The following is a 25,444-nucleotide window of genomic DNA, read 5'->3' as shown; positions in this document are numbered from 1 at the left end:
ACAGTTTCACTGCAATGTAAGTACTTTCTAAATAACATGCTATCAGTTATCTGTGATTACAAACTTACCATCCTTTATTTCCTGGATATCTCTTGGCTGTACAAAGTCTGGTTTGACATTCTCAAACCACCAGAAGAGTTCTGCAATGAACACCATGACATTAGGCTGAAACAGAAAAAAAGAAAAATTACGCCTCATGTTAACACAATACTCCTGATTTACCCACATTTTATTGAAAAATCCAACTTTTGTTATGTTTCTTACCTTTAAAACCAAAGGAGCATACAACATGTCCTCCAAGGTGAGGTAAAAGCATTTGTTTAGGTACTCATTTGAGAATTCTCTCAAGAGCTGAATGTTATAGAGGCTGTCTGCAATTGATGTCACCTCCTTCAAACAGATATCTGGGAAGAGGAAAGGGCTGAGTAAGTTCTGGCACTTTCCCAAGGGATCACCCTTCCACCCCCAGCTCACAGAAACACTAAATACAGGAATTCACAGACTCTACAGCAGCACTGGATATTTACTGGCTGCCAGTGACATTTCTCTACCTGCTCAGGGCCAGAGGGACAGGAAAAGGAGGAAGAAAACCACAGAGAACAGTATCAGTTCTGCATTCAGTTTTGAATCCACAGGGGATTCTGTCCATCACAGCCACAGAAAAGGTAAACAGGCTACAGAGAACACACATAATGACAAAATACAAAAGCAATTAAAACCAGACATCTTGATTTGCATATAATAAAGGGTTACTCCTAGGATTCACAGTGCTGATTCCTTCTGAAAACACTCAGGAGCTCTGCAACGTACAACATATCTGAGAATTTAAAAACCAATACAAAATGTGGATTTGCAGAAGTTAATGCAACAAGGACATTGATTTGTTAAGAAAAAACATTTTCTGGGGAAGAGAACTCAAATTTTGCAATGCTCGAGTGACAATTTCTGCAGAATGGGAGAAACTATTTCATAATCTAGATTTTAAAATGCCAAGTTATGCCAAGAAAAAAAAAAGAGAATTATCAGCTAACACTGGTAGACATGTACTCCATTTTTATGGCATTGAAACCAAGCTCAGTTATTTGAGCAAAGAAAGCCACATCATATAAAACTGGAAGAGAAAGGATTCTTTTGTGGCTCATAATATACAGAACACAGTCTTCTAAATACAGTAAGTAAAAAAATCAATATCCAAGAGAGATTCTTTTTAAAATGCAGATTCCATATGTGACCTGCCTCCAACCTACCATACTCCACTGCCCATTAAATGTGCTGCATTTTAAATTTTTTTATGTATTTCTAGTTCAGCTTTCAAAGCCTGAAAGCCTTTTATTCTTTTGATTCCCTCAAAACCTTTATTACATACCATCCAGTTTCATTTGCTCTGGACAATAATAGTGAATCACAGCTAGAAGAGCAGCACCATCACTACCATCCTTCATCAGATCTTCCAGCACAGGGAAATAGGGTAACTGCCTGCTGGAGAGGTGGTCCCTTCTGTAACGCACCTACAGAGAGAAACAAGGGTTCACATCATGCTGAAGAGGCTAAAAGACAAAAAACCCCAAAAAAGCAAAGAAAAAGGAATCTGTGTTAAGCACTGAAAACTCTTTTCGCTGGATCCTTTCTGCCATTCTGCCCCAAGTCAAACCCAGCTGGCAAAGTTGTGCTTTTCTCCCTGTGGAAGCCAATTCTGAAGGAAATGGTGTTTCCATTTAATCTTAGAATGGTTTGGGTTGGAAGGGACCTTAAAGATCACCTAACCCAACCCCCCTGCACTGGGGCAGGTTGCTCACCTGCCATTCAGTCTCCTCATGGCCAGGAGCAATCTGTGCTGCTGGATTCCTCACTTCTTTCACACATTTTAATTTATTATAATCAATTTAACTCAAAACCCTTCCCCACAGATGCATGAATGCAGCAGATCCAAAGAAAGAGACATGGGGAACTACATGAGAACACTTAAAGCTTGGGAGAAACAAAACACAGCAAAAATTATTCTGAGGGGCTGGAGATCTCTCATACCTTACCCACACCCATGGGTTTGCTGCTGTGCCCACAGACAGCAAAGTTCTCTCAGAGGGAACCAGAGCATGGCACATCTGTGTGCAACACAGGTGTTGTGCAAAAATAAAAACTACCTTTTTCAAATAGTCAGACAGGAGGAAGGCTTGACATCCCCAGCAAAACTCCCCTTGATTTACTAGAGATCAAAATCAAGCTGTGGTGCAAAGCACCCTGCAGCCCTCAGGGAATTTGGAGCTGCCAAAGGCAGTCAGCTGAAGAACAAATCTTGGCATTGCTTCTTGCAAGTTTTGCAAGTTCCAGGGCTGCTGTTTCCTGAGCATCCGCACACTACGGGAGGCTGTGTCTAAACTGAGCAGCAAAGCAGGTGGGAAAGCAAAAGCAGAATGCACTGCAGGGCCTGGCAGAAACACCTGGCAGGGCTGGGAAAACACCCCTTGGACACTTCAGGGCATTGAGAGCGTTGGCATTGAACAGAATCTCCTGTCTGCTGTGCAGACACACCAATCACACACTGAGTCATCAGAGGAAAGCTGGGTATTACCAACATCCTACACTTCCCAAGCCAGCCTGGGAAGGCTCTACACACACACACTCCTAGGTGTCAGTTTAGGATGGCACAGGCTGTGAAAAAATCTGTTCAGAGCAATGAAGATCCCTTGGAGCAATGAGAACCAGTTTCTTCTCTTTATTTTGCATACGCTACCCCAAGTTTCCCAAGGAACTCAAAGCTATCTCTGCATGCTAATGTTATTTTTTCTGTCCTTTTCCCAGGTGCAAATTGGGTTTTTCCCCAGCCTGGAGCACTGCACAAAGATGGAATGGGATGGGAATCATACTGTACCACACGAGCATATTCCACTGGCTCCAGCATGCAGTGAGATAGGGCATGCATCAGATCAGGCTTACAGAGAGAAACAGTGAGATATAGGATGGTGATTATTCAAACAAGAAACAAATCAAAGGCATCAGCAACATCCATTATGCACTAGCAATGTGGTTGTTAAGTCTGGTAGAAAAAGTGTGCACACCAAGGGAAATTGGTTAGCTTGAAAGGGTCAGCATTTATTCACTTAAAGTAAGCATATTAAAAAAAAAACCTTCAGAAATTCTTTTACAACTTTAATTCCTCCTGTAGTTAAAGTAGATAAAAATATTTCTTTTCCAATAGGCTTAAATGGAATTTAAATCAATGATAGTCAATACCAACAACTAAAATCTGTAAAGATTCCTTGTTTCTTTTGGCTTTGGTAAAAAACCCCACACATTTATCAAAGGGGGTTTTTACGGATTTAATTTTTTTTCCTCAGCTGTTATTCTCTTAACCCTTCAGTCTTTTACACTGAAAATTCTAAATTCTTCCTTATTTTCTAAGCCAAGTGTTGTGGTTTGTAACCCTCCTGCCCATGCATACAATGAATGACATTTGTATGCAGCAATTGCAGAAACAGTGCTACTGAAATAGAGATTATTCTATTCCAACCAATAAAAAAAAAATTCACAAAATAAAAAAGCACAGAATTGACAGAACCTGGCAACAACTTTGACAGACTGCAAAACCTGCAAGTAAACCATTAAAATCCAAGTGGACTAGAAGCGAGACGACCTTTGTTTACTCCTTCCTTTAATTTCAGATATTTAAAGTTTTGGCTCAAACAAAGGATTAGGAGGCTGCAGTGGGACTGAGCTCCCCGTGGCAGGGCAGAGGGATCATGGGGAGGCTGCCTGATCACACCTGCCTTTTCCAAGTGCTCTGCCCTTTGGAATTAACAACTGAGACAACAGCTCATCTTCCCAGAGAGAAAATGAGTAACACCAGCTCCTGCAAGGGCAGGAGAAAAGGCATCAAAGCTGAGGAAAGCAAAGGAACAAAGGAAAATCTCTGAAATAAAGCAGGATTTCTATAAGCACAATTTTGTTGGTTTGGGATTTTTTAAAATTTTATAGTGGAATTGATATTCCAATTTCACACTTCAGCAGAAAGAAAAATGAGTATTTTGTTACAAAGTGCAAACTGCCTTCCCTCCCACTGTGCCAGCTCCAGGCTCCTTAACTGAGCACACAATCCCAGCAAACTGGGCTGGCCCATCTCCTGCCCCACCTCAGAGAACAGCAGTGCTCTGGCTCTGACAGATTCACAAATCTGCAGCAGAGCAGGTGCAGGAGCAGTGTAAGAGCATTATTTAAGCACAAACATCTGAGTATCTTAACTATGGGTTCCAAGATTAGGCAGCCCTTTAAGCTGCCCAGCTTTTCTCTCACCTCAGTGCCTGAGTGTTGTCATCAGCTCCTACTCACACCAAACCCAGTAAATGCAACCATTTCAACTGGTAATTTTCTATTTTTTTATTGCTACTCCAGCTCCCTGAGTCCTGCAGTGTGGAAGCAATTTGGAGGTGCTGCAAAGGGAGTATGCTGTGTGCTGTACAGTATGCAAAAAGCACGGCATGGAAACAAAGCCTGATGACCCCAAAGCTCACACAGGTGTTTTTCAGAGAGCAGCTGAGAAGCATTGCAATGGAAGCAAACACTCTGAGAAGTTTAAAAAGCCATGGTTTTGTGGATGACAACTGGTGTAAAAGTAGTTCACTTACAGGTACTAATTTCCAATACCATTTGGAAGGAGACTGCTCAGGAAGCAAGGAAAGGAACGTAGGAATAGGAAAGGAACATCAGCAATGCAAGTTAAAAGCAGTAATACTTAAATGCACTTCAGCAACAAACACTTTCATATTTCAGAGGCCTTGCAGCCTAGAAATTTAGATTTAAAGATACCAAATGAGACCCAATAGCCAATAGGGTCAAATAACCTTAGACTACAGATCAGCTTGTAAATTAAGCAGCTCTTTTTTGATGAAGGATATTATTTTCCATAAAAGACACATAAAAAACCTTCACCACTACCATGAAAATTAAAGTGTGCCTTGTTCATAGGTCACACTTTGAGCCCTTTGCCTAGTAATGCCAATTTGAGGGAAGAATATGTTATTTGTAATTTAAGGTTTTATGACATCACAGATTGGGAGTTCAGATAGATATTATGTTGGAGAAAGACCTATTTGACATTCTCCAGAAATGAAAGTGTGCTATAGTTTGCAATATTAGTGCATTCTAATATAATTTCAAGGGAAAAAGCTGGAAAAAACTACAAACACACACATATAACATTTGAATGCCAAGAGTATCCTTCCTGGACAGAACCTGAATAAGTCCCTAAATACACACTGGAAAAAGAACATGCAAAAAGAACATGCCCCAAGAGCTTTCAAAATATATAACATATATTTTGTGCTGTGAAAACTGAGTCATATTTACCCACAGACAGTTGATACAGGTTATTTTAGTTGAAACAAGTTGTTTTCATCCTACTGAAACTTAAAGGAAAGTCAGGAGATACCAGTGGGCTTCAAAGCAGGGAAGGGCACTGATGACAGAGACAAAACAAAGTGCATGCAGAAAATCTCACTTTTGAGGATTGGAGCCCTCATACCTCCCTGACAAAGAAAATACTGATATTTAAATCCATTCATCATCAACACACAATATCACAACCGAAGACAAATTTGTTCTACCTTTTGATGCCCTGGACTTTCCATTAGTTGTTGTTTTAATTTAATCTCTTTCTCTGTTATCTCTCTCATTTTAAGGTTCACCTAAAAGAGAAAAATGAATTAAAATACAACTGAATATGTTTCCACAAGTGTCCTCATTGCTTCTGTTACTTTAATAGTAAATTCATGCTACAAACATAAAAAGTTCATAGAAAAGCATGGCACAGCAGTTTTCTAGACCAAGTCTAAGTCAGAAAGAGCTGAAATCACAATCCTGGGTTTGCAAGGACACATTCCCTTTGGAATGTGACTCTTGTCACTCAAAAGAATTAGAGTAACTTAACTGCTGCCCTTGGAAAAATTCCAGCACTTCTGTTAAATGTTCCATCAAGTCAGAGTTAAGTCCATCCTCTTATTTAGCATAAAACAAGGCTTCACCTAAAAAAAACCCCACCAACCAAAAAAACACCTCATAGCAACTTCTCTGAGAATAAAGAATCTATTTTTCAAAGTTTTTGTAAGTTAGCTCCTGATTATCTTCTTTATTTTTAAATTTACCAGCTTTATCCTTCCCTAAGAAAAACAAGTAGAAGGGATGCTAGAAAGTAGATACTTGCTAAAGTACAAGGAATGGTAGAAATGCACAAGTAAGAAAGGAAGACACACACCAGAATCCATTTTAAAAATCTGAAAGGTGACAAGAAAAGACAGGCAGGCTTTTCCCAAAGTAAATTTTACCTTGTTAATCCAGAAAACCATGGCATCCTCTAAATCATAGGGCAGTTCTTTTGAGGCACTGAATGTAGAGAAACGCTTGACACTGGCAACCACCTTCTCAATGCTGATCATTTCTACAGTGTAGGCCATCATAAGGGCATCAATCATTGCCATATGAGAACTCTGAAAGAGGAAAACAGAGAGGATTGGAAAATAAAATCCCTTTTAAAAACGGTATGTTCTAACTGTATTTAAACCAAAACATTGCTAAGGTTAACGACCCAGAAATTAAAATAGTAAATGGAGTGAAGAGCTCTTAACTAGCGTTAAATAAAAAGACGATGATTAGGTGGATTTAATTAAGCGAACCATTTTGATTGGTGCAGAGCCCAGATCAGACTCAGCCACAGGTGTATCATCGCTCTCCATGACGTAAATCCCCTTGCGAGACAGCGCCTGGATCACGGACTGGTGTCCCTGCAGAGCTGCCACCTGGTCCCCCTTGAGGATGAGGCTGCACACGCGGCAGTAGAGCTCGCTGGAGAGCAGCAGCTTGATCACCGGGGGCTTGATGTGCTCCTGCTCGTACTGGTCGATGTAGAACGGGTCCTTCAGCTCCTCCGGGACGTTGTCTGCAAGGGCAGAGAGAGCAGTGACACGGGCTTGTCACCAGGAGTGGGCACTCCAACGTGGGAGTGGGATTCACATTTTGTTTGGGATTTTCGTGTTAGATCACAGGTTAAAATGGGTGTCAGATGGACAAGGTTCAAATGGGTATCTTCACAGCAAAATCCCAAAGCATCCGTGCACAGCGACTGGAGAACTGCAAGGCTACACCACCAACAGGGTCTCTAAACCAAGGCAACAATTTTTTAATGAATTTTGGCAATTCAGAAGGAAAAGACCAAAATATCTGACTAAAACCTTGAACATTTCACAAAACAACCAGCTAATTATCTATTTTTTGTCAAGAGAATTAATCAAACTCTTGCAGCTTCCAGCTTTTAAATAATTCAAGCCTAGGAAGCAAAACCACTCCATTCAGAATAAGCAGGAGCTTTAAACCAAGTCTAAAACGGATCTTTTTCTGCCTTGGCCCAATTTCCACAAGTTGTATGAGGATTTTATCAAACTGATCCTAGACCCTGAGTGTAGTAATTCAGAAGAAGCTAAAATTAGCAACACAGAGAGCCTCACCCTTGCACACCACCAGCCATAAACACATTTTTACTACTCCCAGCACAGCTCAGAGCTGGCAGGAGAGAAAGGCACTAACAACAACCAATATTCCAATCACTCTAAATATGTCCAAGACATCCCAAATCCATCCCTTGCTCTATATCCCAAAATAAATCCTTCTCCTCATGTTGGGTAATCAGCCTGGAAGCTATTGATCTTTATAACAACTGAGCAGGAATAATGAGAGTCTGCAGCTCCAAGAAAAATATTTTCTAGCCTCAAGTGTATTGTCTTAATAGAAGCCTGACATTTCCTAAATTTCAAACATAAAATTCTATTTGATGCTATCCAGTCACTCTGAATATCTTTCCCCAAAGTCACTTAAACAGTTCATTTTAAATATATACATCTATACTTAAAAGAATTATTAATTTGGCAGCATATTTACTTTTCATTCAGCTCATTTCCAGAATAATTAAATTTTCCCATTCCAAGAAACTCCTACCCATACATTGAGCTGCAAAATAAGGCACACAATAATTAATACTGCAGAGCACTTGGTGTTCATGAAGAGGGATGGAGACAGAGTGTTATTGCATAAACCACATCTCACTTAGATAAAAATATGCAGCAAACCAGTGTTGTCTAACAGCTCCTGTCAGTCAGACAGAGCTGGTCCTTTTTCAAAATGAGAAGAAAGTTTAAAAAGCTTTCTGAAATTTTTAAAAATTAAGATAATTATTTTTCCTTTTTCTGACACTGAACGTGACTTTCCACTGAAGGTGGTTGGAAGAGACAAAATAAAACCCACTGGCACCACCTAAGTAGCATTTGTTAACATGGCTGTCCATTTTTAGTGAAACACATAATAAAATCAAATATTTTTAATCTTCTTAACATTAGTCAACCTGACCTAAAATCAAAGGCTGTTGAAAGCTCATTCCAGTTAATGGCCATTCCCATTTCCAGATAGAGAACTTGAGCTTCCATTTCTAAAGAGTGAGGAAAGATGCAAAAATCCAAATGCAAAGCAGCTCATATAATTCAACATTTTAGTTCATCACAAGCAGCTACACCTTTAACAACCAAAGACACGTTGCTTTGTACTAGAATTATTTGTGAAAGGAAATAATACAAGCTCATAAAATATCCATGAGGTTGTACATCTCTGGCAGAGCATGAGCACCACTCCAAAATTTAAAGGCTTTTTTAAAAACAACACACACAAAAAAGCAAATTCTAAAAAGTCTGCAATCTGAAGCATTGGATGAGGGGTTTTGTTCCCACACCTGCTCTCCACCAGCTCAGGAACTGAGGTGACTGCCTGGAACGGGGCTGGAACTGTGGACAAAGAGCCCTGAAATCCCTCCTGCCCCTCAGTCTGGATTTTCCTGGGGATTTTCCCTTCTCCACAAGGTAGAGAGACTGGGATTAATTTATAGACTGTAACACAGCAAGGAAAAAGGATTCTCTGCAGCACTGACACGCCCAGCAGGGCAGCAATCCAGAGCATTGGGGTCCTCACACACATTACTAACACAGGAGAGGCCATGCAAGCTGAGCCCCCTGACAGGGGCAGGCAGAGCTCCCACATCAATTTCTGATTAAAGCAGCTCCATTTCAATGATTTTTAAAAGCCTTTTCTAGCACTAAATGGATCTAGTTCTTAGTGAGGAGATTCCATGTCACAGAAATCAATATGTTAAAAAAACCACAAACCCAAACAAACAACCCAGAACACACAAACAAAAAACAAGAAAAAAAATCCCAATTTATATTGTGTCATTCAACCTGCCCAGTCAACAAACCTGGAATCTTTTTCTTTTATACTGAAGACTCCTCTAATTTCATGTTTCTGATCTCCATATAACTGCTTAAGGACTGAATGGATTTGGATTGACCAGGATTAAGGGTAGGGCTGGGTGGGAAGAACTTTTAGTACCAGGATTAATAATTTCACTTCCTACTATCCCAGGAAGTTATTCATCAACATTAATCCTCCCATAATTGCAACTTATTTCACTATAAACACTTGCCCAGGTTTATTTTTCACATTAGTACATAGAACACTTCTGCCTGTCACACATAGGAACAGTCCTGTAGCTGATTTATGTCCTGACTAATGATCCACAAAAAAAATAAGATATAAAAACCACATCAAAGCCTAAGAGTTACAATACTAACTTTACTATTTCAAATTTATTTCAGGCTGGACAGTGACAGGCACAAATAAAAGAGAAATAAATGGCAGGAAAACTTGTAATGAAAACAGGATGCTAAGTAAGTGTACAGTTCTGAGTTGGGAAACTTCCAAAAAGAATTGATGTCCTGTACTCAATGCAGCTCTCTCAAAAGGGGTAACACAGAACAGACAAAAAAAGAGCTTTAATTGAGAGGTGTCTTCAATATTTGAAATCTGCATCTGAAAGTGCAACTAGAGACACTGATCTTACCTTTCACACCTGTTAATTATCCTTACCTGCAGCACCCAGGGCTGCTCCTTCTCCAACCCGTTAAAAATGACAAAATTCCCACACTGCCAGGAATCCCAGGAATCCCCTGTCACTTTCAGAACAGCTACACCCCATCAGATTTACCAGTGCTAATTAAATCACACACCATGGCCACAAAGCAGCCCCTGATATCATGGGTGCCTTTCCTCCTCACTTTTTATGGACCAGAAAAACCAAAGGTGTCACAGGCTTTGTGCTTGTGTCACTACAGAATGTACCAATGCTCTTTTGGAAGAAAATGTCCCAGGCTTTCCAAGCCCCAGTTTCTATCAGCATCTTTTCCAGCACCTTCTTTCCATGACCTATAACTGAACTTGGAGGTTAGAAAAGTTCTGTTCTTTAAAAATTGAGTTTTTACACATTTATGCCTTGGATTTTGGAGAAAATCAACACAAAAAATTAACTCCTGAGAAATTAACATCTAAGCTGTAGCTAGAAAAGTTTCTGCTTCAGCAGTTTAACAAATCATACTAAAGGAGATTAAATTAAATCATTTCCTTATATTTTGCTTATAAAAAGCCTCCAATAGAAATTTTTCATTCAGCCATTGTTTTGGTCAGTTCCATGGTATCAATGAGTTCTAGTATCTCAAAAACTGTCAGCTCTGAGTATAAATCTTCAAGTACAAAAAAATCCTTGAGAGGATTACAAAAATAACTTAACTTACAACAACTGTCAGAGACACAATTATTGCCAGACTCCCCTTGCTTCAGGGGAGGGAGCATTTCTTTATCATCTCCCTTACAAAAACCTGTTCAAAGACAAGCACCAGATTCTGACTTGATAAACAAAAATACAGTAATCTGAACAAATTTGACTTATCCCTTGAACTGAGAGGTGGATCCAGCCCAGATGTTATTCTACCTGCAGAAGCATGAAGAACTGGTTTCACCTGGAAAGGGAGCCAAGCTGTCCTGGTAAACAGCACGGAGCTTATTCACATTCTGAGGAGGATTTCATCAGTATCAGTATCTGTTCCCAGAATTATTCAGTACTGCTGAATGGCCAGGCTGAGCACTAACTCCACCTTCTCAGCACTAAGACCACCAGAATATAAATATTTTGTGTTGGTTCTCATTACAGCACTGAATTTTAAAGCCTGTAAGTGATCTGGAACAGGACACATGAAGATTTACATACAACAGGCAGGAAAACCCCAAGCTAAAGGCTTTGCAAACTGCTGGGAGAGTGACTGCACTTATTACCATATCTTTTGATCAAGGATAAAGCCACAATCCTGGATAAAGCAGAAGAAACAAAATAATAATTATGGGATCCTTCACCCCTGTAAACTTCAACAATAACACTCAGTGTTTATCAAACAGGAGCAATTCAAGAAACAAATGTTTAACTGTTAATATTTGCTAAACACAACAGCTCTCTTAAAAGGATTTTTACTATGAGCCTGACAAAAGACAAGCAGGGAATGCAGGGATTTAGGGAATTTAACCCAGGAAACATCCTCACACTGCCTCTACCAGCTGGTAACTGTGGGGAGCTATTACAGCACTGTAAAACCTTGTTTAGCAAGCAAATTCAAAGTACTGAAAGACCAAAAAAACCAAAGCTGCATTTCCCCTCCAATGCATTCCATTAGTCCTTGGCTTGGCTCTCCTGCCTGCACCATGCCAAAGGTTTCAAGCTACTGTCAGCATTAAGTCTGGAAACTATGTAAAGCTCCCAGCCCTGATAAATAAGTAAAACCCATCAGGTCCCTTTTGAAAAATCCCAATTTTGCACATTGTTTTACAGAACCAACAATATCTGCTATGGAAAGATTGGAACACTGAGACAATTCCATATCCTTCAATACCTAAATTTTAATATTACAGCCATGATGATGGAAAACATAATTTCCACACATAAATTAGTGCCACATTAAATCTGCTGAGAAATCAGGATTTTTCATTGTCATTGTCCATTTTCCCAAGTGGTACCAAATGAAACCACCCTGAGTTTGTTCTTTCCAACTGCTGCTGCTCCAGGGGGGCTGAAGGGCCATGTCCCCTTCCCACTGCTGTGAGGCCTCATTCCTGCCTGGCAATCTGGATCATTCCAACACTGTGGAAAAGTGATCTCCCCATGGAGGGCTTGCCAAGGCTCCCCAGCCCTCCCACACTCACCCTCTGTCAGATGCAGTTCCCCACTCTCAGTGGCAGCTTTGCTCCTCAACCCTGTAAACATCAGGAGTTCCAATTCCCTGAAGTGGCTGTTGGGCTCTCATCAAAGTTTGAGGATGAAAAAAAGCTAATTCTGGTCTAATTAAACTCCATTTTCTCAAACCACTGTCTCAGCCAAAGGGACTCAGAACCTTTCCAGGCTACAGAAGGTTTCCAGATGTGCCCAGGGTGAGATGATCTGTGTCAGTACTCCCAGATTTATTTGGGGAGATGGATGACAGTGAGTGGAGAAAACCCTTCCTTCAACCCTTCCTTCCCCTCTGCCTTCTGGAACCCAGACAAGCAGTTGCAGGACCTCCCTCTGGAGCCCATCTGTGCCAGCCAGGAGCTGCAGGTTTCCAGGAACAAACCATCCAGCCCAGCTCCTGTGCAAGAAGAGTTTGTGTAGAATTCTGGCAGTGTTTGTGTAGCTGCTCCGTTGTTTGGCTACCAAAATTCTCTTTTCATGGCCAGAAGGTGAAAAAAAAAAAATAAGGAGGATGCATCATCTTGTATTAGCAAATAAAACAAAGCCCAAACTAGGACTTCAAAGTGTTTGTCATGCATGCTCCCAGTGATTTGTCCTTGAGGAAAAAAAACAAAGGATGAATGAAGAATTTTCGTATTTAAATACCAGTTTAGAAGCTGAGAATTCAAATATCCCTTAGGAGCAAAGAGGAAATACAGTTGCAGATAGAACCTGCAGTGATGAATGACTTTCAGTAACAGTCTACACCAGCATCAAATTCCTGGTCTTGACCCTTTCCACTCTTCACCATGAGCTCAGCCTTACCTGAGCTCAGATGAAAATGAAATGCGCCAGAATTTGAAGGATTAGGGCACAAAATTATGTCAATTCACAAATCAAATCCAAATCTAACATTTCAGAAAAATATTCATTCACTTGAAGGCCGTTATGGAAACCTGGTAAGATTTACTTCAGAACAGAAGTGTTTAAATGTTACAAACAGATAAGCTTTTTTTTACCAAAATAATCAGAAACAAGTCTAAAATAATAAAAAGTCCTCAAGCCCTTTAATCTGCATAGTGAGATTTTAAATAATAAAATCACAACTGATTGTAGCTGCCCAAGACTCACTGAACAACAGCCAATATCTTAAAACTAAAACACAACCCTGAGAGATGACAAGTAATGTGTTAAATTCAAGTATTATTCAAAATTATAATCACACAGGAAACCTTCTTAAACCCATCTCTCTATGAATTAAAGAGGCTTATAAATTTCTAGGGATTGTGCAATGCTATTGTAGCAGTAATGGCTAACATGTGACAGAGACTTGCAGGAGCCATTTCAAAAATCAAACTACATTTCCACGGGCCACAGTCCTGCTAAGACACACACAGACACCAATGGGGAAAAAATGACTTTTTCCTATTGTTTGTGGCATTTAAATGTTGTTCTTTGTAATGTGAAGAAGCCTAACTGCAAGGAGAATAACTGGCAGAGGCTGCTGCAGCCAGAGATCCCAGCTCTGCCATGGGAAAAGCCGATTCTTTTTGGCTTTTAGTCACAGGAAAGCCAAATACTTTTACAACCTGTGTTGTCAGGAGCATAAACAGACTTGCCATTAAGCAATTAACTGGTCCAAGAGGTTCAGACAGAGCCCTGAGTGCTGGAGCAGACACCACCCAGCAGCACGAGGCCACCGAGCTCTCTCTGCAGCGTAGGATCCGTGCCAGCCCCTGCCCATTCAGGATCAGCTCTCCTTCGACACAAAGTCACAACATAAATAGTGCATCCCCAGGTCTGGAACAGCTGTTTTATCAGGGATGGCTAAAAAGTTTCAGGAAATGTTACAAACAATTCCAGTAAGTGAGAAATATTTACAGCAGGAAGGGCTGTTCTGTCCCTTTGAGTTATCAGTGCTCCACTGACACCCTCCCAAATTCCCACATTTTCAGACATCATCTGATCCGTGGGGTTTTTTTGCCTCTTGTTGCTTGTAAACCCCATTATTTTTTTTTTTTTTTTTGCCCACAATCACCAAGATGAGGAAGACACTGACAGGGCTGGAAATGTTTAAGAAGAAAAATAATTGATAAAAAATATTCCAGCACGGATTAATATTTAATGGCAGGAACGGACCACTTTTCTTCAGCCTTGTCACCAAGTAAGCCAGTGCTAATCCATTAAGCATATTATGAGTTTGGAGAATTAGACTTAGATTAACAGGGCCACCTCATTTTCCAAAACAAGACTCTATACACGTTTTTATTATATCTTTTGTTCTGAGTATTGCATCCCATTTCTTCACAATGAAGCTACTTAAACTCCAGATGCATCTTGTACAGCGAGACAGATCTAGTTCAAAACAAAAGAGCATATTTCAACAGCCGCCAGAAAGCACTGTACAAATATACTCCAAGAATATTTATTTTTCCACGTTTGACAGTAAAAGTTTATGGCAATGTGAGGGAAGGAAGAGCTCCTCTATCCCCTACAACCTGCTCTTTAATGTCACAGTGCCCCAACTACACCTGCTCATTCAACATTTCTTTCCACAAAAGAAGAATGTTGCTAAACATAAATGGATTGTTTTTTAGAACATTTTGAATGTAAAATCATAATGTGATATAAAAGAACTTCTAACTGAGCATACAAAGGGTGTCAAGGTCCCAGCATCTGTTGGCCAAGACGACCAGACAAGGAAGAACCTAAAGCCTGGAGGGACCTGGGGCCTGCAAGCAGTGACATAAAGCCCTGTGGAACAAAGTCTGCTTAGCTAAAGCAAGGATTTAAACATTTTGAGGCAGGCAGTTCTTGCCAAGCACCATCTGGGAGCATTCACCATTAGCTTTGCTGATTCAGGGCATCTCATACAGTCCCGTTATTCCTGTTTAAGGTATCAGCAAAGATACAGTATGACAGGAGAACAGGCTGCCATATTATTGATATTTAAAACAAAGCCAAATTTAATTACTCCTCAAACAGCAGGGGAGACAGAAAAAGCAAGAACAAAATCAAGAATGACTTCTTGACGGAGGTGATCTTACCTATTCCGTAGGCTTTAGCACAGATCCATTGTAGATTAGCAGCTATTTTTGCTCTGGCTGAATCATAGAGCTCCAAAGGGACAATCTCAACTGCACTATCTGTCAGAGCATCCATTTTTCTTCTGGTACTATCTCCACCCGCACAAACATCAACATCCACCATCTAAAACAAAAACAAAAGGCAGAGACTTTTACACGAGCCGACGATCCATTCTAAAGGCACACAGGAGAGGGGCTGGCCAGGCTGCACACAACAGGCCCGGCATCCTTCGGGATTTCCATCGGCAGGGCTGATGTAGCGATTCCAAAGCCGCTCGGAAATCAAAAGGCATCGGAGCCCGGGGCGAGCATCCCTTATTGTCAAGGGCAGGGCCTGGCTCGGCGAGCCCCGGGCCGAGGCAGCGGAGCAAGGCGCAGCCCCGTCACCTGCCGCTGGGATAAAGGGAGGATGGGGCTCTCCGAACAATGCGGGCAGGTACCGCCGCCCCCTCCCCGCCCGCGGGGCCGCGCCGGGGCCGGGGCCGGGGCAGGGCCGGGGCAGCACCTGCGGCTCCTTCCCCCGCCGCGCCCCCGAGAAGCAGCAGAGGCTCCGCGCCCGCACGCCCATGGCCGGGCCGAGCAGCGCCGGGGGCCGGCGGCGCCCCCTCCCCGCATCCCCGCCCCACCCGGGCGGAGGAGGAGGCGGCGGCAGCGGCGAGGGCGGGGGAGGCGGGGAGGGGGCGCAGCCCACCCGGCGCCGGCTCCGCGCAGGCCCCCGCCGAGCCCCCGCCGCCGCCGCTCCCCCCCGCCCGCCGCGGCCTGCAGGCCCCGCCGCCTCACCTTGCCGCGCTACCGCCGCCTCATCCCCGGCGCGAGGAGGGGGCACGGCGGTGCCCGGAGCCCCGACGGGGGGGGGGTGGGGAGGCTCGGCGGGCCCGGCGCCCGGTGCCGGTGAGAGAGGCACGGACGGAGCAGCCGCCGCCGCCGCCGCCGCCGAGGGGCCGCGGCTGCCACAGCGCTCGGGGCCGCGCGCGCGCGCGCGCATGCGCCCGCCTTCCGCCCCGCGCGCGCGCCCGCGCCCTCTCTCCGACCCCCCCCCTCCCTCCCCGCCCGCCGCTCCCGCCGCTCCCGCCTCGCCCGGCCCGGGGCGCGCGCGCGCGCGCTCGGCGGGAAAAGGGAGAGGCGGGAGGGAGCGGGGAGGGGAAGCGGGAGCGCCTGCGCGTGCGCGCGCGCGAGGGGTGCCCGGCCGCCCGCGCGCGCGCGCCAGGCAACCGTTGCCATGGAGACCGCGCCCGGCCCGCGCGCGCAGGGAGCGCGGACCCGCCCCTCACGGCCCCGCCGCCCGCGCGGCCCCTCACGGAACCACGGCCCGTTACAGATCCCCGAACCCTCACGGACACACGGCCCGTTACAGATCCCCGAACCCTCACGGACACACGGCCCGTTACAGATCCCCGAACCCTCACACACACACAGCCCGTTACAGATCCCCGAACCCTCACGGACACACAGCCCGTTACAGATCCCCGAACCCTCACGGACACACGGCCCGTTACAGATCCCCGAACCCTCACGGAACCACGGCCCGTTACAGATCCCCGAACCCTCACGGACACACGGCCCGTTACAGATCCCCGAACCCTCACGGACACACGGCCCGTTACAGATCCCCGAACCCTCACGGACACACGGCCCGTTACAGATCCCCGAACCCTCACGGAACCACGGCCCCTCACGGAGCCACGGCCCCTCAGGGACACACACCTCTGGCACACCCACGATCCTCATGGAGCCGCCCCACCTCACGCACCCACAACCATCACGGTCCCTCTGCCCTCACAGCTCTGCCCTCTACCCCATCTTGACGGGCAGGTGGTGACCAGGGCTGCTGTGGGAGAAACGGAGTCCAGCCTGTGGGAGTTATGATGGAGAAAGAACGTCTTTGGTTAAAAATGGGAAGAATGAGAGTGACTTGAGCTGTGTCCCACTCCTGTGACCTGTCAGGCAGGTCCTGGTCCTCCCAGCCCGGGGGAAATGCGGGGGTTTGGGAATCAGCTCCTGGGTAGGAGGTGGAACTGGGGTTGCTGAGCCCCCATCCCCATCCTCACCCTACGGAGTCACATCCCAACCTCCCCTTTGGATGCAGGGAAGCACAGAAATGCCAAAGGAATTGCCTCCCCCCTAAAACCACCAGCTCTGGGAACCTTTAGGTGCCTGATAGATTCCTCTGTGCCAAAGCAGTAATTTTATTAAGCGCAGGAAGGGTTGAAATTTCTCTCTACTGTCAGCACAGCTCAATAAAACATTGGATTTGTATCAAAAAGTACCAGCAATACTTTTCTTCATAGTATTACAAATAATATCCTTCAAGATTTGCTGAGTTACTCCCTGCTCACCATCAAAGGATATCAGACAGTTTTTCAGGCCAAAACCTGATTTACACATCTTATGTTTCTTGGCAAACAGAGAATTTCTTTCCCTGCTTTATGTCGCGATCTGTAACAGCCACAAGAAATGTGTGACAGGTTCAAGATGTGGGGGTTTTTTTGCTGTTAGACACACTCTTGTCTCTCAGCCCCATCTCCCACTGTCCTGCAGTCCATACGGCAAGCAGGGGTCACAGAGTCCTAGAATAGAATTATGGAATATCCTGAGCTGGAAAGAACCCACAGGATCAAGTCCTAGAGTAGAATCATGGAATATCCTGAGCTGGAAGTTACCCACAGCATCACTGATTGCAGCCGTGTCCCCGCACAGACACACAGCCATCCCCATGGCCTCCCTTGGATGCTCTCTGACAGCTTTAGATCCTGCTTATCTTGTGGTGCCCAAAGCTCTGTGCAGTTTTGGCCACCACTGTGTACCAGGCTCGTGATCAAAACCGGATCCTGCAGATTAGCTCACTTGACAAGAGACTTTTAGGGCTCGTCTGAAAAGTGAAGCATGATTGAGCTTCGAGCCTTTAATGCCTGTGCTGGCCAGATGAATTATCTTCATATCCATCTACTGAAACCATGATTATAAGTTTAGCTGCACAACACAATAGCAGACTGACCTTATTCTACCTAATTTTGTTATGATTCTCATAAATTATTTTCCTGCTGCATGTAACTGGTAGATTATATGAATATTTCAGAATCATTAAAGATTCATTTGGGTCTGTTTTAAGATTTAACGTTTATTTCCCTGTGTCTTCTCAAAGTGCAAGGGGAGGGCATTCTTTGTTTGTGTCACCAGGAAATACAATCTGGTGTCCAAAGGTTATTCCAGCCTCCATCACTCTTCCATATTGCAGGATTGTGTGCAATTAAATTGTCTTTGCAAACAACCTGCTGGTTGTTTAATAATCTCTGTTCAAAGGGTTTGGTTTTCAACACAGTGGTTACAGGCTCTCGATTTGTGGGGTTATCATCAGAACAAGCTGCTCTTGTTTTTAGATTAAGCATTAAGGCCGAATCCAAATCCCCTTATATTTGAGAAGAATGTTTTCATTTTCCTGGTGGATTGGGCAATAGGAACAGAACAGCCCTTGGATTCCTGGAGCAGGTGACCTGTGTCGAGGGTGAAGGTGTAAGCAGTAGAAAACTGACCTGCATCTTCCTCTGACATATTTTTCCTTGAGGTAGAGAATGGATCCAATTGTTAAACTTACCAGGAGCAAAAATATGCTCTAGGAAGGTGACAGAAAACCCTCACAAAACCAAGCCAGTATCACCGCAACTCCTGAAACTCTTGGAATAAAAAAACGGAAAAAGTACAAAGGGGAGCGCTCTCCTTTCCCAGGCCTCGGCTGCCCAGAGGATCCTGGCCTTGGAATTCACTCTTGCTCTGCCCCTTTTTCTCCTCTCTGCACCTCTTCCAGTCTGTGTGGAATGTGCTGCCACTTCTTCCTCTGTGGTAATTCCCTCAAACTCTGCTATTGAGGCCATTTGCATGTCCTTAAGTGGAAGCCAAAACTGATGTTTTGGGAAACTTTCTGGGTGATGATGAAGTGGTTTGTCAAGAACTCGGCATCATCCCACACCAGCGTCCTCAAACTTGTCCTGGAGATAAAAAGCCTGCATTTAAAGTGGGAGGGTCACCAGTGCATTGCTGAGTGTGTTTGCCTTTTCCATGAGAAAATAAATGACTCTCCCATATTCAGCAGCAGCAAATTCATCTGTAATTTGCGTGCTGCTCGTTCCTTTCTGTGCTCCAAGGCTTTTCTTCTGGAAGATGGTAATACATTGCTTTTGTACATGAAATAATTTTCCTATTAGTCTCCTGGATTCCTCACGCTCTGAGTGGGTGTACACGTGAACTGACACAGCTTGTCTTCCAGCAGAGCTCTGAGGTTAATTACTGGCAGGCAATGCCTTTGAGAAATCACCATATTCACTCATGAATATGACACTCACTGCAGGTAGCAAAGCTGGACCCTTGTGCTTGTTTTCTGGATAAAAGCCTGGGATTTTGGTTTCTTCCACCTCGTTTCAATTATCAGTATTGAGAGACTACAAATAGAATGAGAATATCAGTTCCCAGAATACCTGATGTCCCCAAGGACAGATCTAAATTAATGCTGTAAAAAAATGTATCTTGTGTAAAAATATAAATGTGCTGTGGCCTGGGACTTACAGGCTGAAGATAGGTCCTGGTTATGTAGAAGAAGAATGGTTTGGGTTGGAAAGGACCTTAAAAGATCATTTTGTTCCAAACCCCTGCAGTGGGAGGGACACCTTCCACTATCCCAGGTTTCTCCACGCCCCATCCAACCTGACCTGGAACATTTCCAAGGATGGGCAGCCACAGCTTGTCCTCAGCAGCCAATAAAGGCCGGTGGCTCTCTCTGGGAAGAGATTTTTTTTCCTTCAGTCTTGCCCAACAGTGGCTGCCTGTGCTCTGCAGAGCAGGGAGAGAAAACACTCAGATGAATGAACATTTCTATCTTTTATCCTTGCAAAATTTCCAAGACAGCCATGAGAGCTGGGGATGGCCCCAGCAGAGCAGCGAGCAGCTCATGCTCACTCACAGCCCTGGCTGCTTGCAGCTCTCTCCTCAGGGCCCTATTTTCAGCCTGGACTAATTTTGAACCCTGCTGTAGCTGCTTGCCTGTGCTTAGTTCTGCAGGGCCTCGTTTGCCCCGGTGCTGAGCATTTAATATCCCCAGCCAGGATTGACTTAGAGCCTGGGCACAGCCCGAGGTCACAGCGTGGGGCCAGCGCTGGCACGGCCTGGGGTCTGTCTCCTCTCTGCCCATAAGATTTGGTATCCTAAACATACCACAGAGATCAAAACAAAAGTTACATCTTACTAGAAATTCCAGAAAGAAAAGGAGATGTGGTCAAGAAGACATTTGAAACATCTCCTGACTGACAGGAGCCTGGGTCCCATCACACGAGGGGGAGTGGGAGGGCTGGCAGCCTCCTCATGCTCTCGCTGCTCTGACAGCTCCACGTGTCTTTTCCTCCCTTGTACAAAGTAGTTTCCTGTGACAGCCCATCAGGGAGGCAGCCTCTGGGAGCAGAGAGCAGGACATTATTCCTGGTAATGGCAGCGTCACTTCAGTGCCATTCCCAGCAGCACGGGAACGTTTCTGAGGCACAGCGCCGCTGTCAGCAGCTCCTTATCTCCACTCCTGTGGCTCGGCAGGAATATGCAGTGGCAAGGCCTTGTGCACCAGGGAACCACAGGCAACGAGCAGCATTTTTCATGTAAATAAAGAAAACAAATGAAGTGCAGGTAGTAGGGCTCTATTTCATTCATGCTTTCGTGTTATTCCAAAGGTGATGTATATGCAACTCAGCTGTTATGCTGATGAGTGCAACAAGTTATTCAGATTCATTTCTTTTTCCGCTGCTTGGAGTGTTTGATGTGTATCAAACCCCAGAAATGGGATGGGCAGGGAGCGCAGGCAGCTCTGCTCCTCACACAGAGGGGCTTCCCCCAGCCAGGGACAAGCCCCATCACATATAAAAGAATACTTGTGTTCAGCACTTATCTTCAAAGTGCTGTGCAAACATTAATTAATGACTCTGTTATTGCCAGGGGGAAGAGCTGGCAGAGGGAGGGGTGACAGCTCACCCTGCCTGCCTTCCTTGCTGGGAGCCAGAGCTTCCTTTCCCAGCTCTGGGATGCTCCATCCCCAGGCCTCGGGTTACCTCCAGCAATTACAGCTCTAGAAGCGCTGCTGGTGGGTTCTGAGTGCCCGCATCAATAACAGGAGGGGGTTTCATCTGTGAGATATTTTTATCCATGAGATTATTTATTTTTAAAGTCCCTGGACTATGTTTAGGAGGATAATGGGTCAATAGCACTCAAGCCCAGCAGGTTCTCCTGGGAGTCTCATCCCACCATGCCTTGTCATTCCTCAGGCAACCCCAAGCAGAGAGACCCCAGGGACGAGCTGGGTGAGTGCTGAAAGGGTTCTGAGTGTTGTTATGATCTAATTAATGAGCAAATGAGATTTTTCTATCTTTCTATGTATCTTTATATTCATTAAACCACTTTTAGCAACTACATTTGGGTAGTGCTCAAACAAATCAGTTTCAATGGGGACTGTTGATTTTTTTCCCCAGATGATTCCTTTCTAAAATGCATTTTTTTCCTAAGGACATTTTGAGTAAAACTATATTTACCACAACTGTACAACTATGCAAAGACAGAATGACTTATCACTAACTTTTTCACCACTTAAACATTACAGGAAATTAATGAATAAGTGAAAGACAGGAGAAAAAAAAAAAAAAAAAAAAACAAGGAAAAAATAATTGTATTACAATATACAACATCTTTCCCCTGCTCCTGGCTGTGCAAGGTGCAAGAGCCCAGAGCAAAATGGAACATACTCAGCATCACCATCCCAATAAATGCCATTGGGATTGTGGAGCAGTACAAATCCCTGGCACAGGAATAGCCTGGCATCCATCAGCATGGCACAGAGCCCTCCTCTTGCCATGAGCTGGCACGTGGTTATCCTCAAAAACAACATCCTGATCCCCTGCTAAGCATTACCTTTGGGAATCCACAGCCAACTCAGCCAACCCTTTCCAAAAAGGTTACAACATGGTGATTTTACCAAAATGTTCTACACCCATTGCACAGAGGGAGGGAACAAATCCAGGGCTGCCTTGTTCCAGGTCCCCCAGGGGATGCACAGAGGCAAACACTGCCTGCCAGGACCTGGAAAATCCATCCCAGCCACGGGAGGGATGTACCTGACCCAGCACTTCCCATTCCCTGTGGCAGATTTGAGCTATGGTCCTGCAATACAGAGGATATTTTGAGGACAGGGCTGCCATTTCTGGATTTCAAGGCTTGTTCCTCCACAAATATAAACCTGGGGCCAGCACAGAAATTCGCTCTGGGTGATTTTGATGTGCTTCAGTCCAGCAAAAACAGCCTCAAAAGCAAATGAAAGCTCCTCTAATTCCCCCACAGCAGGTCTGGCGGGGGTGGGCAGTGGCTTCCCACTGCATTTTGCCTCATTCTCGTTCAGTATTTTTAGCTCCTGGTTTTCTGGTGGGATGCAGCTTCCAGTTTCCCTTGCTGCCAGCTCTGTGCCACAGCCAAAGGCTTCACCTGGCAGCCCTGTTCCCTCCTGCCCTGCCTGCAGGGAGGTGCCAAGGCAAACACTGCCCTCCTCACCCGCTTGGGCCCCAGCCAGCTTGCACATGCTCCAACACTCTTAAATCTGCAGCCAGACAAATATGGGAATGTACAAATTAGTCAGAGGGATTGAAACATCTCCATCCTGCTCATCCAGGTCTTATTTACAGCATGAACTTGACGAGTGTAAAATTGAGACACCGAGCAGGAAAGCAAACCATGCCAGAGCCTCTGATCCCCTGGCAGTGAGCTCTGGCTGATGGAGCTCAGATCAGGATCCAGGAGAGGGGTGGGCAGTGGCCAGCCTGGTCCCCACACCCCTGGCAGGGATGGCAAAGCCCAGGGGCACACGGTGTGTCCATCCCTGCTGCAGACCTGGGCACACAGGGGGTCCTGCATGCCCTGGGGTGCCCATCCCCAGATTCCCCCCACAACGCTTTCCAATGGCCTTGGAGGTTGGCAGAGATGTGGGAGGAACACAGCCCCACACCAGGATAGGTCTGAGCAAGGAGAGTGACCACAACACCATGAGCAGTACCTGGGGATGGACACAACACGGCTCGTGATGGCCCCATCCTGCTGTGACAGGGCTGGCCCCTCTGTCCCCAGCCACAGATGTCCCCTGGTGCCATCACGCTGTGCCATCCCAGCCCTGGTGCCCCATGCTGTGCCTTCCCAGCCCTGGTGCCCCATGCTGTGCCTTCCCAGCCCTGGTGCCCTGTGCTGTGCCATCCCAGCCCTGGTGCCCCGTGCTGTGCCATCCCAGCCCGCTCCCCACGCGTGCCAAGGCTGCTGCCAGCCCAGCACCCCCTGCCTCAGGCTCCATTCCCTCTGGGGTTCAGAACTGGCTGAGAGCAGCCCGTACCCCTCAGCTGGCCTTGGAATCGGGGTGATGAGACCCCCAGGAGCACGTGGAGAAGGGGGTGCTGCAAAGGACGCCCCTGTCCGCGGGGCTGGGGCACTGGTGCCGCTGTCTGTCCTGCCGGGCGGACACACGGCAGCTCCGAGACCCCGAACCGCCCAAAGCCCCCCGGGAGCAGCCCCTCACGGGTGAATCCCCGGCAGCATCACTCACTCACTCACCGCCGCCCGCCGCCGCCATCCTCGCAGCCTCGGGGGTCGCGGGGGTCCCGGGGCAGCTCCCCGTGGCATGGGAGCCCATGGCACGGCCCGGGCTCAGCGCCGGGGGGCTCGGTGCCCGGCGCTCCCCGGGCAGGGCTGGGGGCAGCGGGGCAGCGCTGCGCTCCCCGGCATCGCCGGCATCTCCACGGCAACTGCGGCTGACTCACGCTCCTGCCGAGTGACATCAGGCATGCGGAGGAGGGGGCCGGGGGCTGCGGGGCGATGCCGGCAGCAGAAATTCCCGCTTTGCTTTTGGTTAAAGCTGCGAGGTTTTGTGCAGGGAAAGCGTTCAGATGCAGCCCCGCAAGGCAGTGCCACACCGGGATCTTGGCTTTTTTGGTTTTTTTTTTGCAGGAGAGCCACGGAGTCAGGAGGGGGAAGATGCTGGAGAACGTCGGCTCTGAAAGGTGCCCAGTGCTGGTGGCGTGGTGGGACTGGGACAGAGCCAGAGGGACAGATGAGATCCTGCTCCCCCATACTGCCCTTGGACCTCAGTTCTGCTCACAATGCCCCAGATTAAGAAAACAGTTGAGAAATTACTTACTTTGGCTTCCCTTGGCACCAGGAATGGGTGAGGGTCTCTCCTCAGAGGGGATGCACTGAGCCCCTCACGTTCAGGCCCGTTTCTCCTGCACATCCTCCCTCTGGAACGCTGCCCTGCCGTGCCCAGCACTTGTGTCCGGCATGGTGGCAGCTGAAAAGGGACCAAAGCCTGGAAACCAGTCAGGAGCAGGCAGGAATGTTTGCTGGGCACACACACTGGGGGCTCAGCACCAGCACAAACAATGCTGCACATACAGAGGTTCTTCAGGGGGATCTGGCAGCACATTTTCTCAGAGCTGGGCCATGTGGGGTTTCCTCACGTGCCATCTGGTAGCCACAGCCAGGAGCACTGATGGCTCCATCCCTCCACTCACAGGCTCTGTTACACTGAGCCTGATGAGGCAGAGGAAGTATTTTTAGTGGGATGAGAGTCCTGCACGAGGCTCTGTGCTGAGCAAGAGCAGCCAGTGATGCAGCAGCTACATCATCTCCAAAAAAATAAACTTTTATCAACCCTCCATGGGAGCAGCCCCCAAGGCATCACAGCCCCAGGCAACACCCCACCAGACCCCTCCTGGGGGCTCCTGGGCATCCCTCCTTTCATGAGGCTGGGATCAGGGAACCCAACACTTGGGGATTTTATTTTTAGCCCAGCAAACTACAAATACAGCCCAGGGTAACCCATGGGAATCTGAGGGACTGCTCGGCCCGGGAAGTGATGGCACCAGGGAAACTCAGGCTGCCAGAGCTGCAGCACCAGAGCTCCAACAGGCAGGGCTCTGTCCTGCTGCCAGACACCTGGCCTGGATGGAAACACCTCAAACCTCCTATGGATTGGGCTGCACCAGGCCCAGGGCTGCTGCAGGGGGAAAAAAAGGGGCTGGCAGGAGTGGGTGCTGCTTGTCGCTGACAGGAAAGGGGAAAGAGGGATGGGGAAGGTTCACTGGAGGCTAAAGCACAGATTTCAGGGGGAACTGTGCATTTTTTCTTTTTTTGGTGAGTGTTCCCAGTGTGTGGGAGCAGGGGAGTTAAGTGCCTGTCTGTGAGGACGCCA

General features: G+C 46.2%; 1 protein-coding gene across 2 annotated transcripts in view; it reads right to left on the bottom strand.

The window, feature by feature from the left end:
• Positions 1-23,986, bottom strand: part of CAMSAP1 (calmodulin regulated spectrin associated protein 1) — a 33,053-nt gene extending 9,067 nt beyond the window's left edge. Inside the window, exons 1-9 of one of the 2 annotated variants that reach the window (XM_059486231.1) lie at positions 23,809-23,986; positions 15,160-15,322; positions 6,663-6,925; positions 6,315-6,476; positions 5,598-5,678; positions 4,620-4,652; positions 1,367-1,508; positions 265-404; positions 69-165 (exon numbers count right to left, since the gene is read on the bottom strand). In XM_059486231.1, the coding sequence (XP_059342214.1) occupies positions 69-165; positions 265-404; positions 1,367-1,508; positions 4,620-4,652; positions 5,598-5,678; positions 6,315-6,476; positions 6,663-6,925; positions 15,160-15,322; positions 23,809-23,877 (1,150 nt within the window). In that variant the 5' untranslated portion in view covers positions 23,878-23,986. Of the gene's footprint in view, positions 1-68; positions 166-264; positions 405-1,366; positions 1,509-4,619; positions 4,653-5,597; positions 5,679-6,314; positions 6,477-6,662; positions 6,926-15,159; positions 15,323-15,978; positions 16,129-23,808 lie in introns of those variants that run through there. The other variant, XM_059486232.1, reaches the window with a different exon arrangement.
• Between the last annotated feature and the right edge of the window lie 1,458 nt (positions 23,987-25,444).

Source organism: Ammospiza nelsoni, chromosome 20 (assembly GCF_027579445.1).
Source record: "Ammospiza nelsoni isolate bAmmNel1 chromosome 20, bAmmNel1.pri, whole genome shotgun sequence".
Taxonomy (NCBI): Eukaryota; Metazoa; Chordata; class Aves; order Passeriformes; family Passerellidae; genus Ammospiza; species Ammospiza nelsoni.
This window is presented reverse-complemented; position numbering and strand designations above follow the sequence as displayed.